At 43.0% G+C, this 19,879-nt stretch overlaps 1 protein-coding gene across 1 annotated transcript; it reads left to right on the top strand.

Annotated features, from left to right (window-relative positions):
* Window positions 1–10,718: 10,718 nt before the first annotated feature.
* LOC310862008 (amphoterin-induced protein 3-like) lies at window positions 10,719–19,517 on the top strand (the record flags this gene model as incomplete). The annotated part of the gene is made up of 7 exons (XM_083769744.1): window positions 10,719–11,108; window positions 12,206–12,507; window positions 13,873–14,067; window positions 14,892–15,180; window positions 17,017–17,264; window positions 18,758–18,921; window positions 19,438–19,517. The coding sequence occupies 7 exons, from the start codon at window positions 10,719–10,721 to the stop codon at window positions 19,515–19,517; spliced, it is 1,668 nt and encodes a 555-aa protein (XP_083625870.1).
* Between the last annotated feature and the right edge of the window lie 362 nt (window positions 19,518–19,879).

The following is a 19,879-nucleotide window of genomic DNA, read 5'->3' as shown; positions in this document are numbered from 1 at the left end:
GGAGGCTCTTCCAGGCTTGAAGAGGATGCAAGGACTATCCAGTCACTAGACGGGGCTATTGTCTCCCTTTAGCCCGGAATACCTGGATTACAAGGTTTTAGTGATTTTAGTTGATTTTAGTTTTAGTCGTAGTCTCTTGAATAGTTTTCATTTAGTTTTAGTCACATTTTAGTAACCTGGAATGTTTTAGTGTTACTCTAGTTTTAGTCGACTAAATGTCATAAGATTTTAGTCAACAAAATGTACAGTTGATTTAGTCGACAAAAATGTATTTTGGCAGGCCTTGATGCTGTCGTAATGGTATAGATTTTACACTTGCTGAAAATAGGCGATCTACAAGCTTGCAGATCGGCTATTTTCAGCATGCAACCAAGTGTAAAATGACTGGATCTCTTGTCCACTAGTCCTTCACTTACATTTTAGTCTAGTTTTTATTTGTTGTTTTGTCAATATATTTAGTCTTTGCCACCATAGCTTAGCTTTCATTTAGTTTTCCGCAGTGAAAAAAGTTAGTTGACGAACATTTTTCGACGAAAACAACACTTTATACTATATATATATATATATATATATACATACACGCGCAGCAGGCAGGCAGGAGAAACCATGTAAAGTTATGTTCCAATAGAAATGCTCTCTCTTTCTCTCTCTATCAGAATTTAGTTAACTCATTCTGACCTGAGATCAGATTCATACGAGGTTTCCACTGGACACACACTGGTCTGATTAAATACAAAAAATGACAGCATTTATCACAGTAGGTATAAGTTACACAAAGCCATGTTGTTTCCTTGTGTGCCATTAACACTCGATAAAAGTTCAAAGGACTTCAAAGGAAGTTCAAAGGAAAATGTTAAAATACAACATTAGGATTCTCAACTCCCTGGAGAAGGATCTGGTCCAAACGGGAACATGTCTGTGAGGCTTCACACACCAGTGTTGTTTTTGTCGACTAAAACTATGACAAAGAATGTTCGTCAACTACCTTTTTTCACTGACAAAAACCACATGAAAACTAAATAAAAACTAAGCCATGATGACGAAAACTATGACTAAATATACTGTCCATTTTGTCGACAAATAAAAACTAGACTGAAATGTTAGGAAGGGAATAGTGGAGAAGGGATCCTGTAGAAGTCATTTTACAATTGGTTGAATGCTGAAAATAGCTGATCTACAAGCTTGTAGATCACCTATTTTCAGCAAGTGTAAAATCAGTAATTTTGACGGCATCAAGGCCCGGCAAAATACATTTTACTAAATCTACAGTTGATTTAGTCGACTAAAATCTTATGATATTTAGTCGACTAAAACTAGACTAACACTAAAGCATTCCGGGTGACTAAAAAGACTAATACTAAATGAAAACTATTCAAGAGACTGACTAAAACTAAAATAAAATTTGCTGCCAAAAACAACACTGTCACACACTCAGCTCCTCGTCTCTGCCGGGTGCTAACTAAACCTGATATACTGTATGTCCAAAACTGGTACTTTTTTACAGTTTAAAAAAATATATATATACTAGACCTGTGGTCCTCGACCCACCGGCCTAGTTGGGAACGATGCAAGTTGGGAACCTATAGTATGAAATACCCGTTGTCATAGCAGCCGTTTATGACCCTCTGTCTTGTGTGCCTTTTGTGACCATATATGGAGTTCTCAGTCTGTATCTGTCTGACTGCCTGTGTCTGAAGAGTGCAAACTGACTGTCCAAAAGTGGACTGGTTAAAATAATCAAATGGCAGGAATGGTCCTTTTTTCTCTATAAAAAGTTCAAACATGGAGATAAGCTGCCCAGACAACCAATGACACGGTTATTTCTAATAACACAATATTTCTGCTGGGTTTTCACACACTCAGCTCTTGGTAGTCAACCCAACAGCTCAAGGTCTCTCTCTCTGTCTCCTCTCTCTCTCTCTCTCTCTCTCTCTCTCTCTCTCTCTCTCTCTCTCTCTCTCTCTCTGTCTGAGTGTGGTCAACCCAGAGTCATCTAATTGAAGAGTTACGATATAGAGGGGGCATTGGACTGGCCCCATGAATTGAACGCATTTTGCGTAACTCTGTCTATATCTAAGGCTCTGTGTCAACCCAACAGCTCATCGTCTCTCTCTCTCTGAGTGTGGTCAGCCCAGCTCAGGGACAGGATCACAGTGTAGCATCATCATGGTCTCTCTCTCTCTCTGAGTGTGGTCAGCCCAGCTCAAGGACAGGGTCAAAGTGTAGCATCATCATGGTCTCTCTCTCTCTCTCTCAGTGTGGTCAGCCCAGCTCAAGGACAGGACCAAAGTGTAGCATCATCATGGTCTCTCCCCGCAGTGCTGAGCGGAGTGTTCTCCTCCTCAGCAGCAGATGGTTTAGACTCAGGAAAAAATGAAAAACACTTTGCTGCCACCCGGAGGCCAGGAGGGCACGGCAGGGTCGGGGGGAGGTTAAGGCAATAAAACTCGGGAAAGATTAATTTCATTCATTCACACACTCAGCTCTTGGTAGTCAACCCAACAGCTCAAGGTCTCTCTCTCTGTCTCTCTCTCTCTCTCTCTCTCTCTGTCTGAGTGTGGTCAACCCAGAGTCATCTAATTGAAGAGTTACGATATAGAGGGGGCATTGGACTGGCCCCATGAATTGAACGCATTTTGCGTAACTCTGTCTATATCTAAGGCTCTGGGTCAACCCAACAGCTCATCGTCTCTCTCTCTCTGAGTGTGGTCAGCCCAGCTCAGGGACAGGATCACAGTGTAGCATCATCATGGTCTCTCTCTCTCTCTGAGTGTGGTCAGCCCAGCTCAAGGACAGGATCACAGCGTAGCATCATCATGGTCTCTCTCTCTCTCTCTCTCTCTCTCTCTCTCTCTCTGAGTGTGGTCAGCCCAGCTCAAGGACAGGGTCAAAGTGTAGCATCATCATGGTCTCTCTCTCTCTCTCTCGGTGTGGTCAGCCCAGCTCAAGGACAGGACCAAAGTGTAGCATCATCATGGTCTCTCCCCGCGGTGCTGAGCGGAGTGTTCTCCTCCTCAGCAGCAGATGGTTTAGACTCAGGAAAAAATGAAAAACACTTTGCTGCCACCCGGAGGCCAGGAGGGCACGGCAGGGTCGGGGGGAGGTTAAGGCAATAAACCTCGGGAAAGATTCATTTTTAGATGTTAAACAATTTAAAGCGTTATTTGATACTTTTGGCAATTCAAAAATAGCAGATCTACAAGCTTGTAGATCTGCTATTTTTGCTACTTTTTTTTTGTTGAAAAAAAGTAATCGTGAAAATGTGTGCAAATCTTTGAGTCAAATATACATATATTTTTTCAGCAAACCGCTGAAGTAGAAAGATACGTTTTTCAGAAAATGTTTGAGAAGACAGACATGCCCTACGTACTTTGCATGCACTAAATCTAATCAAATAGAGCTAATGTATTCGAACGAGGACGCATGGCATGGGCTCAGCGATATCATTGATGAACATGGGATTTACAGGGCGAGAGAGAGAGAGAGAGAGAGAGAGAGAGAGAGAGAGAGAGATTTGAATGCAAAAACATTGAAATACTGCTGTCAACTTTCAGAAGTCTCCTATATGGATGTATAACTATCTCTGACAGAAAATGCATAATCTTTTTTATCGTTTCACAAGATAGTATTACTGTTTACACCTTTATTTTATATTTATTCGTACATACATTGTTTAATGTTTATTGTTGTTCCATGTTTTGCATTGGCCATGTGAACGTACAGAGAGAGAGAGAGCGAGAGAGCGAGAGGTAAAGGTTACACAAAGGCTGCTGTCTCCGTGAGCACAACAGACGACTGCTCCTGGAGGTGGTCGATGTTGCACAGAATGGACGTCAATACTGCAGTGCCACTAAAGACACACACAAACACAAACAAACACACACACACACACATCCACGATTCATGGAGTGATGTGGGAGAGAGAAGTAAAACACAGTCCAGTCTGTGCAGTGCCACTACAGACACACACATATCCTCCAGGCACAGGCACACATAAGACATCAAAGGGGGCTTCATCCCCTTGCCCCTTTTACCCGTCTGTAAAACAACTGCCCTCTCTAGACCATGAATGCAGCATTTGCTATGGTGAAAGAAATTCCACTCATTTCCATGCCATACCGGCTTATTTTTTTTAACTAATTTGTTTCAAAATCAATGTCGTTACCCCGTTATCTCCAGTAAATAAAGACTGGTGGGTTTGCACCGGAAAATAGCAGATCTGCAAGCTCACAACGCCGTGTGGTGGAAGTCATTGAAGTAAAAGTATCAAATATGGCAATATAGAAATACTCTGTTAAGTGGGAAGTCCAGAATTCTAAATGTACAAAATGTTCAGCATCAAAAAAAGTTTTTTTTTTCAAATGTATAAAATATTTTGAAAATAGCAGAGCTCACAATACGCACTGTGAGCTTGTAGATCTACTATTTTCCAATGTGAGACCCCCTTTCCACCGGTTGGTTCCCAATGGGAACCGGTTCAGTTCTTTTTGGTTCTTAGTCCATGAGCCAGAGCTCCAAAATCGGAACGTTAATTATGAATTGAGTGGGCTAAACTATACCTATATTAAATTGCTTATATGATCAATATACAGTAAGTAAATTAATATAATGAGACTTCCACAGTAGTAGCTTTGTTATATTATATATTTTTTTGCATATTTTCCTATATAATGCCTAATTTGCATTTGCATTTAAAAATGTAAAAGTTGTAATACAATAAATCATTGTCTTCGTGTAAGTAATCAACTGGGGGAGTTTCATGGTGATAACAATCTAATGTATAGTTTTGCCCACTCAATTCATAATTAACGTTCCAATTGTGGAGCTCTGGCTCATGGACTAAGAACCAAACATAACTGAACCGGTTCCCATTGGAAAAGGGGCCATGTTGCTGGCTGGCAGCTCTTGGTGTCTTTGGCAGTGTCCTGCTACTGCTAGTCTCATTCTCCTGGCTGCTATTTTCTGGCTCACCCTTGGCATTCAATCATGCAGGTTCTTTGTTGGTAACATCATGTGTACTCTTGCTCTTGTTGTCTTTGACACTGTCAAAACTATAGGCTCGTTCTCCTGGGTGCTATTTTCTCCTCACTCCTCACCCTCCCTCCCTCCCTCCCTCGGTTTTCCCCTCACAAAGATCTGTATCGGTACCGTCATACGTGTTCACTCTCGCTGACGTGAAGTACACGATATTGTCAAAGACAAAAAGATCTTGTGTGATTCGGTGGATGTCAGTCACACATTAAACGCTGTATAGTCTGACATTCATGTGAACATAATGTATATACATAACATAACATCAGGAGGACAAAGAATCGTCAGCAGCTCATGCTCATCTAGAAGATGGATATACACAGTAGGCTGTACCACCATGTGCCGTGGTTAATTTCAATTACTTACTGTATATATGCATTCAATATGTCAGAGCCGTCCATTCAACACACATGTACGTAAAAAAAAACATAATTTTAAGCAGGATAAGCCAATGAATTGAACATGGCTGTAGTTTGTTGAAATGCCAAAACTACTATTTGTTGATCTCATAACTCAAAGTTCACACACACACACACACACACACACACACACACACACACACACACACACACACACACACACACACACACACACACACACACACACACACACACACACACACACACACACACACACACACACACACACACACACACACACACACACACACACACACACACACACACACACACACACACACACACAATACTAAGACCGAACTGTGTAGTCTCTTTTCAGAATAGAGCATATCTCATGTCATGTGTGCAACGCGTGGGTGTCCGTAGAGTGTATATGTTATGCTCCCTCCACCATGCCAAGACCGCTGTCTCTGTGTCTCAGCCTAGGGGATCGGGGAGGCGAGATGTGGGGTGTGTAATGCATAAAAGACGGTCCCTGAACACACACACACGTCTTTTCAATCGTCCCGCTCTCTGTCTCACAGATTACATATCCCTTTAAGACCTGGAATGCCTCATAGCTTTTAACCACTGTAACCATTAGTTTACACTTTAGCTGTGGTAAAAATAGCAGATCTACAAGCTCATAACGTGGTACTCGGACTTTTTTTTTTAAAACACTGTGAAAATCGCTGAATATATAGGGTTCCCAAACTTCCCAGTGAATGTTTTTAACTCATATCTTTGCTTCTGGGAGGGTCTCTGGAACAACATATTTTCAGATGGGGGTCGGCGGCCAAATAAATAAATTTGGAGGTCCTTAAAAAGAAAATGAACCAAAATGTACTAATCAGAAACAGATTTTTCAGAAAACCGTTTGTGAAAACGCATGTGGAATTATGGTCCTCAAGGTGTTGATGGGATATGGCGACGGCGTCACCTACACACTATAGACACATCTATGTTATCCAATTTCACCCTGCTATGTGTGTACTTGGGATTGCGTGCCGCGGGAGGCGTGCAGCGAAAATGTATTTATTTATTTAGGAACGCACAGAGCACGGCCCAGGCAGTGCTGCACGTTGTGAGTAAAAGTACCAATACTGCAATTTAGAACTATACTTCGTTACAAGTAAAAGTACGGAATTGAAAATGTACTCGAGTGAAAGTACAAACGTATCGGCATCAAAATGTACGTAAAGTACTACTTTCCACCTCTGTAAATCGGCTGTTTTCAGTGAGCGACACCGCCGCGTACAAATCGCCCCATGCAAATCGACCCAAAACGGGCCCTTGCTGGTCCCCCTCGAGCCTGGGGATCCATGTTGGCTTGTCCCAGGGAGGGAGGGAGGGAGGGGGAGCCCCAGAGCGCTGGTTATGGAAGGATGCTACCAGAACAGTGAGGCGGTTGATGGTTGAAGAGGGAGAAGGAGCTAATTCACCGTGACAGAAACCAAGAGCCGTCACAGAAACCCACTGTGACCGAGTGGAGTGTAGGCAGCATCTATATAACCAGGCCAAAGGAGGATGTAAAAAGAAAGGCACAGAGGGATTAAATGAGAGAGAGATACAGAGACAGAGACACAGACACAGAGAGAGAGAGAGAGCGAGAGAGAACACAATGCTGGTGTAATTGGCAGTAATATGGAAACCTACAGCGCACACATGGAGCCAAATATGACGGCTACAGATACTAGTTGACATACTGTATAGCTTTAAGCTTGGGGCAATAGTAGCCTACATCTTGTCAATCAGCACATTACCAAGGCCATTTGCCTCACAGCAAATGCACAATTCTCCTGGCTTTGTGACAGCTCTGTTTACACATAATATCTTTATTCCATTTTAATTATGTGTTTCTCTTGATTGTTTTTGTTCCGTTTTTAACATTTGCGTTGGCAATACAAACATAATGTTTTCTCATGCCAAAAAAACCCATTTGAATTGAATTTGAATATTAATAATACAAGACGAAACAAATATTCACAATGAGAGCTTCAGCCAACTAGTTTCTGAATCATGACATGGACAACGTTAATAGTGATGTTATGAGAGATGGGCAGATGGAGGGGGAGAGAGAGAGAGAGAGAGAGAGAGAGAGAGAGAGCAACGTTCTCATTACTTAATCATGATGACACACACACACGTGTAGCTATAGTCTCTAAATGACAGACAGAAGGAGAGGAGGGGATTATTTGTGGGAGATTAAGGCACAGCTCTGATCTGTTCTGATCTGAAGCTTGCTGGCGTTTGTTACAGACTGCCAGAATGTGTCACCACGCTGAACGCTACATCTGAGCCCAGGTAGGAACTATAGGAACAATAGGAACTATTGGAACTACAGGAACTATTGGAACTACAGGAACTACAGGAACTAGGAAGACAGCACAAAACGCTCCATCTAAGCCCAGGTAGGAAATATATTTTGGTATACAGACTGACAGTATGATGTCATTATGCTGAGCCCAGGTAGGAACTACAGTATGGCTGTGTTCGAATTCATTCCCTATGCTCCATATAGTGCACTACTAGTGTCCGAATAATATGTAGTGAGCATTTTTGCACCCTAATGTAGTGGACTGAAGTATCCCACAACCGGGAATTGTATAGGGACCATCCGATGGTCACTACAAAAACACAGCGAAGCAAATCTGCCCCATAATGCATTGCGCAAGCTCGCTCTTGAGCGCACATGCATGCATTTGCGCACGTGCGCTGCTTCTGCATGCATGCACTCATTGTGCTCCAACTCAGAAGAGGCAGAAGTTGAACCAGCTAAATAAATCAACACTTTTTAAACGTTAGTTTTCCCTCTATAGCTACAGATCGAGACAAATGATCTGTGCATTTATATTTGCAATTGTTTTATTTTATTTATAATAAAACAATTGATTTGCAATAGTATTACTAATCTGATTCATTGTATCACCCAGGCCCAGCGCATGACGTTAGGAGAGGAATCAGTTGCTTGCTGTAGAATATATATTCTACAGCAAAATAGACAAATATTACATAATCTCCTAATCACAATTGTTGAAAAATATCCACACATTAAAGAAAACCCTCCAAAAATAGCAGATCCACAAGCTTGCAAGACGTGTTGTAAGCTTGTAGATCAACTATCAGCTATTGTGTAAATTATTTTGGAAAGAAAACAATATTAGAAATTATTAAACACTGATTTCTTTGTGTATTTAAGTTGTGTCAAACATATCTGCCCTGCGTGTGCAATGTGTGATTATGAAGCCAAACGGAGACAAATCGTTAACGTTCCATTGTTCAAAACAAAACAATGAAATCGCTAATCGTTAATGTGACAATTAATCCTCAGCGTAAAGTGCAAGACGACTTTCCTAGAGGGTTGGGTTCCTATCAAAATAATTGCTCCATAGAAATTGATAATTAAAATCTTCCAAATAAAAATTGACAAATCAACAAGGAACTTAAATAAAACCACATGAGTTTTGGTGATGCTCTATATTGTCTGAATCATTTGTTTACGTACTAAAAGAGTGACTTTGAGAGCTGTTTCAGAGTACAATGTAAATCAATGAAGAACATATTTTGAATTATCAATTTCTAAAACACTGGAGCAATTATTGTTTTTATTTCATGTCCACATTTGGAGTTACATCATGGTACGGTAACACTACACAACCAAAAACCTCTACAAAAGTGGTCTTAGGCTTTAAATGTGTAATGGTGACAGGCGTATAGAGCACCCAAGTCTGACGTCAATATCGGTAGAGGGCGCAAATCCACAGATTCATGTACTTTTTATTTGCATTTTATTTGCATTTAATTTGTATTTGCATCCATAGGGGGATTTTAGATCGCCTCATATAAGAACTTTGTATAGAAGAATAAACATGTCATCCCGGGCCGTTTCACTCGTATGGATATGAAGAATCACCTGACAGAGAAAACGCTATTGTTACTGCTGCAGAATTAGTTACATTTTCGCTAGAAACAGACTGTATCATACAGACTGACTGTCGTAAACGATACAGAGACACCTCCCTGACAATAACGCAGAGACAACTTGTTTATTTTTGGACCACAATGCTTATATGAAACGATTCTAAGATGACCCCATGTTATTTTCCATAGAGAAATTACTTCCGTGAACCAGGCAGAACCATGGGATGAGCGAGTGACGTCAGGACTTCGGCGCTCTATACACCCAGGCTAAAGAAGAGGCTGTCGATGTCCCTGGAATGCCTTGGAGGCGGCGGAGGAGGATCTGACGACACGCAGACGAGAAGAATCAGACGTCCAGATGTTTGAGTTTGACAGCGGAGCGGAACGACAACTTTGAACGGAATCAACGAGCCGAGTCAAAGTGTACTGCACGCACGCTGCTCCGACGTCGTTCACGGACTTTGTGGAATGAGATCGGAGGGATAACGAATACATCATATCTACCTGTCCGGGATGTGCAGGCGCGCATGTGTGTGTTTCCCTCCCTCCTCACACCAATTTCAGGATTTTATTTGCATGAATCGTCTGTAATCTACTGGTAAAGATCATCTTATTATGGTGAAGTATATAGTATTTAGTTTTGACCACAACAGCATCACATCAAGTTCTCAAGATGTAGTTGTATTTTGTATGTGCTTTTTGCTCCCTGGCAGAAGATTGAGTGAGTGAGAAATGCTCCCTCACTGGATACTATACTCTCCACTACAACTATGTCCAACTGGCTTAGCTTTTTTGAACCCTAATTTATTTATTTTTGGTGAATTAAATGATGTGAAATTAAATTATTTCAGGGTTAAGAGGATTAGAGTGAGGGATTTAGAGGTTGGATATGTTGACAAACAAATCTGCTCGTGTTTGTTCGCAAGAGGACTTTCATTCACCGACCGACGAATAGGCCTACACAGAGCATGTGCCGATCACAAAGAACAGCGCACTAATTATTAATTAAGCCAAGAATATCATATTTTTTTTGTGTGTATTTAACACACCACTGGCATTCGGAAACCAGTTATACCAACGCACTGCCATTCTGACGTGCTCAATGCTAACGCTGTCCCCTAACCCTAACCACACGCGGAAGAGACGTTAGTCGGAATGTACCAGAAAGATACGGAATCTTTTTAAGGTACCCATCCATCCATCTTCAACCGCTTATCCGTAGTCAGGCCGCGGGGGGCAACAGCTCGAGCAGAGACCTCCAGACTTCCAATCCCGAGGCGTTTAAAGGCCAGTTTGGCGATATAATCCCTCCATCTGATCCTTGGTTCCTTTTTAAAGGAACCCAAAGTGCAAAAACAAATACCCAAAATGCCCTCTGGCACGTATCAAGGAGGTCCCGTGGTTCTGGCGCTACTGCTCCGTTCCCTCCTCCTCCTCCTGCGCATCTCGTCAGGGTCGTCCTGCCCGTCCGTCTGCCTGTGTACCTCCGACACGGTGAGCTGCGGCTCCGTGGGGCTGACCCGCCCGCCCCTGGAGGGGCTGCCCGCCTCCTGCGTCACCCTGGACCTCGGATACAACCAGCTGGCGTGGCTGGCGCCCGGCACCATCGCGGGCGTGCCCCGCCTGGAGGCCCTGCGCCTGGCCCACAACCAGCTGGCCAGCCTGGCCCCGGGTGTCTTCGGCAACGTGTCGGCTACACTCCGACACCTGGACCTGTCCTCCAACCAGCTACGCACCGTGGAGACGCACTACTTCCAGGTATTAGGGACGTTAACAATTATTCATCTATCGATTCTTTGTCGTTAAGAATTTACGTGATTGCATTTATCATCATTTTTCAATTAATTGAAAATTAAATGTATTTTTGTTTGATATTGTGAGCTTACAATAATCATAGTAATTATTTAATCATATTCCATCATATTTGAGGGCTTTTGGTTACAAATTATGCAGACATAAAGCACTGCAGATGGGAGGTTGTGTGTGTGTGTGTGTGTGTGTGTGTGTGTGTGTGTGTGTGTGTGTGTGTGTGTATTACTTAATTTACAAGAAGTCTACACAGTTACAGAATATAGAATAATTGTTATTTTGATCAGCGTTTGCCTGTTATCTGTCCTAATGGTACCAACGTCAATACAGCCTGTTATCTGTCCTAATGCTACCAACATCAATACAGCCTGTTATCTGTCCTATAATGGTACCAACGTCAATACAGCGTGGAATTGTGGACAGAATCTTGTCCAAACACAACAAAAAGTATTGGGTCTGAGAGGCTAAATCTACTCAAATGGTGGTCCGTGGCTCAAATGCCAAATAAATACTGGACGGGCCTTGAAATGAAATGGCTTGACAACCACTCAATGAATTCATGAATTCATGAATGAATGAATAATTTGCGATATCCGATATAATTAATTGCTGTTATGGCTGATAACCGATATTACCGATGTCGATATGATCTCATCATGTAGGCCTATACAAATATATAATAATTTTGTCCATTCTGAAAAATACACTGCAGGCTTAGGCAAGTCAGATTTAACTTTTAATACCTTTATATTTAATACTGTGAGCTTGTAGATCTGTTCAAGCTGTTACTTTGGGCTTGTTTATCTGTAAAGACAGACCGATCAGACCGGTCCGATTGATTATTCAAACCGATGCCGATTAATCTAAACACAACTATAGAATCAGCCGATATATACCGATGTGTTTGCCGATTAATCTCCCATCACTACTACGTTCTATTGTGTTTCCTGTAAATGTCAACAGAGGTCCAATGACATCCAGCAATCAGGCAATTAACTGGGAAAATGGCACGAATGCCCGTTTTTCCTACTTTCACCCTGTGACAGGGCCTGTGGAGGTTAGAAGAGCTGCTCCTGTTCAACAACCGCCTCTCCCAGGTGGAGGGGGGCGCGCTGAGCGGCCTCGGCAGCCTGAGGAAGGCCTACTTCAGCCTCAACCACCTCGCGCACTTCCCCTTCTTCTCCGTTCGCGACCACAGCCACCCGTTCCTGTCCACGCTGGACCTGTCGTCCAACCGGCTGGGCCCCGCGCTGCCCTGGGACGACGTGAAGGCTCTGCCAGGCCTGGTGCAGAGGGGCCTGCACCTGCACAACAACTCTCTGCTGGCCTGCGACTGCCACATGTACAGGTACCGTTTTGGTCTAGTCCTATTATAGTCTTTGGAATTAAACTTTCATTTAGTTTTAGGCACATTTTAGTCACCCGGAATGTTTTAGTTTAGTTTAGTTTTAGTTGACCAGGGGCTCCATTTTCGTCACCGCTAAACCCCTTATCCTTAAACTGCGACGCGTTGTGTGCTTGTAGATTGTCTATTTTCAGCAAGTGTAAAATGACTTGTCTTTTATTTATACTGGATCTCTTGTCCACTAGTCCCTTCCTAACATTTTTGTTTACTTTTATTTGTTGACGAAATTGTCAACATAGGCTATAGAGCGTCACAGTCCCGCTCCCTTTAATGACAACGCCAGGCCCAGGAAATGATTCCCAATGCATTTTTCCCATAGACATTTCAAAAAGTATTTATTTAAAGACGGTTACACCGCGGACAAAGCCAACTCTAGTTGTGACAACTCATGACAACAAACACAAAATCTTGGACCAAACAAATAATTACAAAGGAGAAAAACATCAAAATAGTGTGGTAACCTGCCGTTTTTTTTCTTCTAATTATTTGTAAGGCTACTAAGGCCCAAAAAATTGTGTTTGTTGTCATGATTTGTCACAACAAGAGTTTCTTTCTACGAGGCTTAAAAGGTCTTTAAATAAATACTTTTTGAAATGTCTATGAGGGAAATGGACGGATAATCATTTCCTGGGCCCTGGTAGGGGGCGGGACTGCGACGCTCTATTTAGTCTTAGTTTTAGTCATCATAGCTTAGTTAGTCAGTGAGAAAAGGCAGTAGACGAACATTTTTCGTCTTAGTCGATGAAAACAACACTGGTTCAGGTCGTCACCAAACTCACCATGTACGGCAGGGGTGGGCAACTTTGACGATGGAGAGGGCCACTATATTTCCACACTCACTCCCTAGGGCCATATATTACTGTCGTAGAAAAAATAGCCGATCTACAAGCTCAAAACGTGTCGCAGCGCGACGCAGCGGCCAGCGGAGAGCGGGGCTCTATGCCTGTTTAGTACAGTCAAACCAAGGCAAGCTTATACAAATTGGATCCCTTCCCAACCAATCAATACTGGGGTGTATGGAAATAAAATGTTTCACAAATATTCCCCTCCAAAAATGCACAGCAAATGAGAGGTATTGTGTTGAGGCACAAGTTTATGAACCGCGGTCCGCCTATTGAGGACCCCTGGTTTATAGTTTCAATGTACGTATATATCCTAACATACAGACGGATGTTCTTGGTTTACTTATGATCCTATACATGACTATTCTATGTATGTAATGTATGCATGTGTTGTTCTTGCTTACTGTAAATCGTTCTGGATTAAGAGCGTTCTGCTAAACGTTGTAAATGTGTTTAAATTGCACAGCGTGTTCTGGCACTGGGAGGCGCGGGGTTTCCAGTCTCTGCAGGACTTTGGGGACCAGTACACCTGCACCGTCTACGGGGAGCCGCACACCAGCGCCGTACGCTTCCTCCAGCACCCGCGGTTCTTCTTCAGGAACTGCAGCGCTGGGGGAATCACCGCTGCCACCGCCGGGGAGCTGCCCGTCACCGTCTCAAGGTTATACAGTACCAATAGTCCGGGAGCAGTGTTGTTTTCGTCGACTAAAATGAAGACTACCTTTTTACACTGACGAAAACTAAATGGAAACTAAATGAAAACTACAAGCTACGATGACTAAAACTAAGACTAAATGTATTGACAATTTCGTCAACAGCAAAGAAACTAGACTAAAATGCTAGGAAGGGGACTAGTGGACATGAGATGCAGTACGAGTCATTTTACACTTGGTTGCATGCTGAAAATAGCCGATCTACAAGCTCAACGCGTCACGCTGCGACGTGTTGTGAGCTTGTAGATTGGCTATTTTCAACGACGGCATCAAGGCCAAAATACATTTTAGTCGACTAAATGAACTGTAGATTTAGTCGACTAATATATATATATATATATACCTAGATAATGCTATAATAAATATAATTATTATATTTATGTATACTTTTTTAAGAGTAAAGAGAGCCTACTGTCAGCTGTCCAGCAGTCCAAATATTATTAAATAAAATGTCAGAATAGTAGACCAGAGGCCTACCATACCAGGCCTCAGGCCTGAGGCCTACCATTGCGTGGCACATCTGCACGGAATGTCTACGTTCACAGGCTTCTGTGTGTGATGCCTAGAAGGCATCTGAGCATGTGCAGCACTACAAGTCTTACACCATATGTGTTTGGGAAACCCAGCCTATGACTAAAACCTATTGTAGTTTTTATTTAGATCAGTTTAAAAAGATTATTTTCAAATTTAGTTTTGGTTAGTTATTTCGTTACTTTCCGCTAACTAAAACAACTTCCCCTGCCCTCCTCCCCCCTCCTCCTCTCCTCTGCAGCCTGTGGGTGTTCGAGGGCGAGCGCATACAGCTGGACTGCCAGACGTCGCTGAGTGTGGGCGGCAGCGCGACCTCCGACCTCTGGTATGCGTGGCAGACACCCGGCCAGGGCTACGTCACCACGGCAAGCCTCAACGACAGCAGCGACCACCACCACGAAGCCGCCGCCGTGATGAGCCTGTTCGCCAACGGCACCCTGGAGGTGCCGGCGGCCACACTCAACGACTCGGGGCTGTACGTGTGCACGGCCTCCTCCGTGGTGGACTCGGCCAGGAACGCCACCCGCGAGGTAACGATAATGTTACTTTATTTACTAGTGCCCGGTGTGCACTGACCTACTTGGAACGATGCAACTCGGAAATGCATGCCCCATACACCCAGTTATTTTGTCTGTGTCCTTTTATTATTTTATTTTTTATTTATTTTTATTTATTTAACCCATAAAAACCACATTGAGACTGAAGTCTCTTTTACAAGTGTGAACTGGCCAAGAGAAGAGGCAAAATAAGTTACACAGCTCTGCCAGTAACAATAAATACAAAACAATAACAGGACAAACATGCAACGCTCATAAATACAGTACCCACTACCGAAGAGGATCATAAATACAGTACCCACTACCGAAGAGGATCATAAATACAGTACCCACTACCGAAGAGGATCATAAATACAGTACCCACTACCGAAGAGGATCATAAATACAGTACCCACTACCGAAGAAGATCCTAAATACAGTACCCACTACCGAAGAAGATCCTAAATACAGTACCCACTACCGAAGAAGTTCCTAAATACAGTACCCACTACCGAAGAAGATCCTAAATACAGTACCCACTACCGAAGAAGATCCTAAATACAGTACCCACTACCGAAGAAGATCCTAAATACAGTACCCACTACCGAAGAAGTTCCTAAATACAGTACCCACTACCGAAGAAGATCCTAAATACAGTACCCACTACCGAAGAAGATCCTAAATACAGTACCCACTACCGAAGAAGATCCTAAATACAGTCTAGTAACGCAACCAATAAAGACTAATAAATAAAAACTAAGCAACGAAATTTGCTAGTAAACTAGAAAGCAAGAGAACCAACATTTGCTATACGTCAAAGCAAGAGCAGTGTGTGGGAAGTGTACCCATGGCAATCCTTTTAAAGCTCACTAGGGGAATCATAGAAGCCAGTTTGAGTCTGGTCTGTAGGTCATTCCAAAACCAGGGTCCGAAAAAAGCAAGTTTTTTTTCCCAGCCTCATATTTTGTTGGGGGCACGACGTACCGCAGCCAATGCTCATATATGGAGTTATTTGTCAGCCATGCCCAACTATGGAGTCTATGCAGATGTCAGAACACATTGTGATGTCAGAACAGACCAGCTGTGTATCTATGTCCCGTGGAGAATAGTAGACTCTTCAGACTGAGTAGCACAGTGACATTTTCAGATCCGCAGCGAATCATATTTTGAAAACCACTGACAGAAACAGGTTTTTCAGAAAGCTTTTAGGATTTAGAAGCCTGCAATATAGGACTGATGTTGTTTAGTGTATGTTTTACAATAATAATCTAAAGTAACTAGTAACTATAGTTTTCAAATAAATGTAGTGGAGTAAAACTACAATAATATTGCAACACTGCAAGTATAGGCCATAATTTATTCCATGAAGTTACTTGTGTTTACTACATTTACAGTAAAGCAGTACAGTATGTGGCAGCTGGACAAAATTCCCAAAGAGAGGAATAAAGTAATCTAGAACTCTTTTAGGCAACAAGAGGGAGCCACTCAATAGATCTTTATGTGATCTTTACGCATGTCTATGGCTCTTGCCCAGGGTTTTCCTTTTCTTTTGAAAAGAAAATGCACGCGGTGTCCGAGGCCAGTATATACTGTTAGGTGTGACCAGAGTAATAGCCTATAGTAAGAGAGTGGCGACACTAGTGTTGACTCCCATTGTAACAATGAAATGCGGAAGTGCTCATTCTATCTCAATGGGATAGTTCCAGCCATAGGAGCAATGTTTGGATCTATAGCCCATAGGCACCCGCTTTGCGGCGAGATCAAAGCGTGTCGCTCTTCTCCTACTCTACACTCTGGGTGTGACATGGTCCGTGTCTGGTTTTCATGAAGGTGAACGTGACGGTGACACGTCCGGCCGCCGAGCCGTTCAGCGAGGGCTACACCACGCTGCTGGGCTGCGCCGTCACCATGGTGCTCATCCTGGTCTACCTCTACCTCACGCCCTGCCGCTGCCGCTGCTGCAAGCCCCCCGGGGCAGGGGGGGGAGGTGGGGGGAAACAATCCCTCCCCACCACCGTGGTGGTGGGCTACGAGCCCAACTCCCTGTGCCCCGTGTTCTCCCAACAGTTCTCCACGAGGTGAGTGTTGCAGGCTTTGTTGTATAGGCTGTTCAAAAAGGACAGCGAGGAGCTGCCTTGCGGCCTTTTTTGCAGGTCCACTCTAGGGCTTTAAGCAACTAGTCGACTATTCAACTAGTGACTAGTTGAATAGTCGACTAGTAAATCGACTAGTTGACCTCGTTGGTACTAGTTGACTAGTTAACAGTTTAAGGGCCCCAGACCGAGGTCTCCGTCCTATTAATTAGTACAGACCTAGACTGAGATCGATTAGGATGGAGATTGATATCAAAACCGATGGCCCGAGGCCCGAGGCTCGGCCCGACCCAAATAATTACCATAATGTTAAGCCCGAAGCCCGACAAAAGCCTGACAGAAAAAAAGAGAGAAAAAACCAAAGCAGCACTAAATTGCGGCGCGGCGGTGCCGTGTTTCAGTGTGAAAGTGAGAACGGAGATCAACGGATTTATCGAAATAAAGGATGTATGTAACTCACGTTAGAATAGGCTATTAATGTTCCATAACTTCCATTTCCAATCATTCGAATGGATTCCATACAGTGGTGGACGACTGGTGAGTAAACACGAATAGCTGCTTCAGCTCCCTCCCTTAGTTTCCTCTGAAGTGAAGTTGCTTTAAGTGTAGTTTTTAAGTTATATATCACCTTGGATCGTTTGGTGAATAATTAGGTTTTATTCATCGCAGCCAGCTGAGTTAACGAGACTCAGTGCAACATGACGAAAACCTGACACTTCTTCAGCTGTGATAATCCGATTGATTTTATAAAATATCTAAGCATATGGCAACTTGGCAAGTTAACTGGTGGTTAGTAGCTTGTTTGGTGCGCAAACCAGAGGGAAACCAGCGGTAGCAAGGCAAGCAAGCAAGTCTCACACCGTTCACTGTTCTCTCTACTGCACTGCCTGCGTGCAGTGCAGGACAGGCTGTATGCTGCTCTGGCCTCGTACACATATGCCGGACGGACATGATCTGTTCTGTCTGTGTTTCATGGCCGCCTCAGGCTCAATGCTTTTCCAATGGAAGTCACGTGGTTTGACATGTGTGTACGAGGCCTCCGAGTCTGAAATGCCAGTGCGATGCGAACCCCGTCTCCTCCTGTCACAAGTGAATCGCCTAGCGCAGCCCTCTTCATAATAAATGCATACATGTATACAGAATCACATTACACAATCAATAACAACAGAATTGCTATTTTTATTATAATAACACTCTTTTCAAATTTGCGGAAAATCACAGAGCCCGCGGTTCGGCCCGGGCCTGGTCGGGTCGGGCAGAGTTTGAGAACTTTACTCGAGAGTGTTTTGGCTACATCTATAGCTACATCCGGGATAACATCCGGTCCGTCGGTAAAAGTGCTCGATGCTATACATCGCCGGGCTCTTTCATTTAATGGATTAAATAACCCTGGGCGTTCGGCGTGTCAACATATAATTTCTATTGCAAAAAGGGTGAAGTATCCGGCTTTAACTATAATAACCTTTGTTCTCCACCAGGGTCAGACCCCCTCCCATGATGGGCTACGAACCCAGCTCCCTCTACTCGGTGTTCTCAGCCCCCTCCTCCGTCTCCACCACCAGGGTCAAATCTCCCTCCTCGCCCGAGGGTTTGGGTTTGGGTCGACACCACGTGGCGTTCATTGATGCTGACATACATAACGGTAGGGGTCGCCTGATGTCGCAATTAATTACATAACATCCTCCTAATAATCGCAATTATTTGAGATAATCGCAATAGTTTTTTTATATAATATATATTGCATGATCGTCAAATTATCGTTTCCACGTTGATAAATGTCTGTACATTTTTCAAATGTTTTTTTCAAAACCATAGCAGATCTACAAGCTTACAACTAGGGATGTTTTGTTTTTGCTCCCGATCCGATTCCGATCATTTGATTTTGAGTATCTGCCGATACCGAATTTTCCCGATCTGATATTTATATTTTTATAGAACACTTGTGCCATATCACAATAGTACAATATCCAAAATCACAGACGATGTCCAGTCAATCATGATATAAATATTATATTATATTATTGTACATTATGTTATGTGTTATGTGTCATATCTGCTCCTGTAACAGAAATTTCTCTAAAAGAGAAAACCAGCACTCACAGAACTCATGTTTTAAGGCACTCTTAATTTATTTAAATGTTGACATGGTATGCTGCAGAGCAGCAGCAACGAACGCGTTTCGGCGTTCAAGCCTTCATCAGCGTTGATGAAGGCTTGAACGCCGAAACGTGTTCGTAAATTAAGAGTGCCTTAAAACATGAGTTCCGTGAGTGCTGGTTTCCTCTTTTAGAGACATTTCTGTTCGTTATTTACCTGAGCGCGCACCCGGTAAGAATGCTCAATAAGTTTGAGACTGTTTGGAGTTGTGCGAGCTATACCTTGATAAAATATCTGCTCCTGTGAAATTTGTGATTACGAAACCTAAGAGTCTAAACAACAACAAACTAATTGTAATGTTTCCAATGTCCAATGTAAAAAAGAAATAAGGCAATTAAAGCTGCTATAAGCAATATTATGTCAACATTTTAATGAAATTTTTTTTGTTCAGCAGCCCACAATGGCTAGAACGCTCCCAAAGAAATGTAGTCTCTGTGACACAT

This window comes from Protomyctophum parallelum (genome assembly GCF_964188405.1).
Source record: "Protomyctophum parallelum genome assembly, chromosome: 7".
Classification (NCBI taxonomy): domain Eukaryota; kingdom Metazoa; phylum Chordata; class Actinopteri; order Myctophiformes; family Myctophidae; genus Protomyctophum; species Protomyctophum parallelum.
Note: the sequence above shows the minus strand (reverse complement) of the source record. Positions and strands in the feature narration are given on the sequence as shown.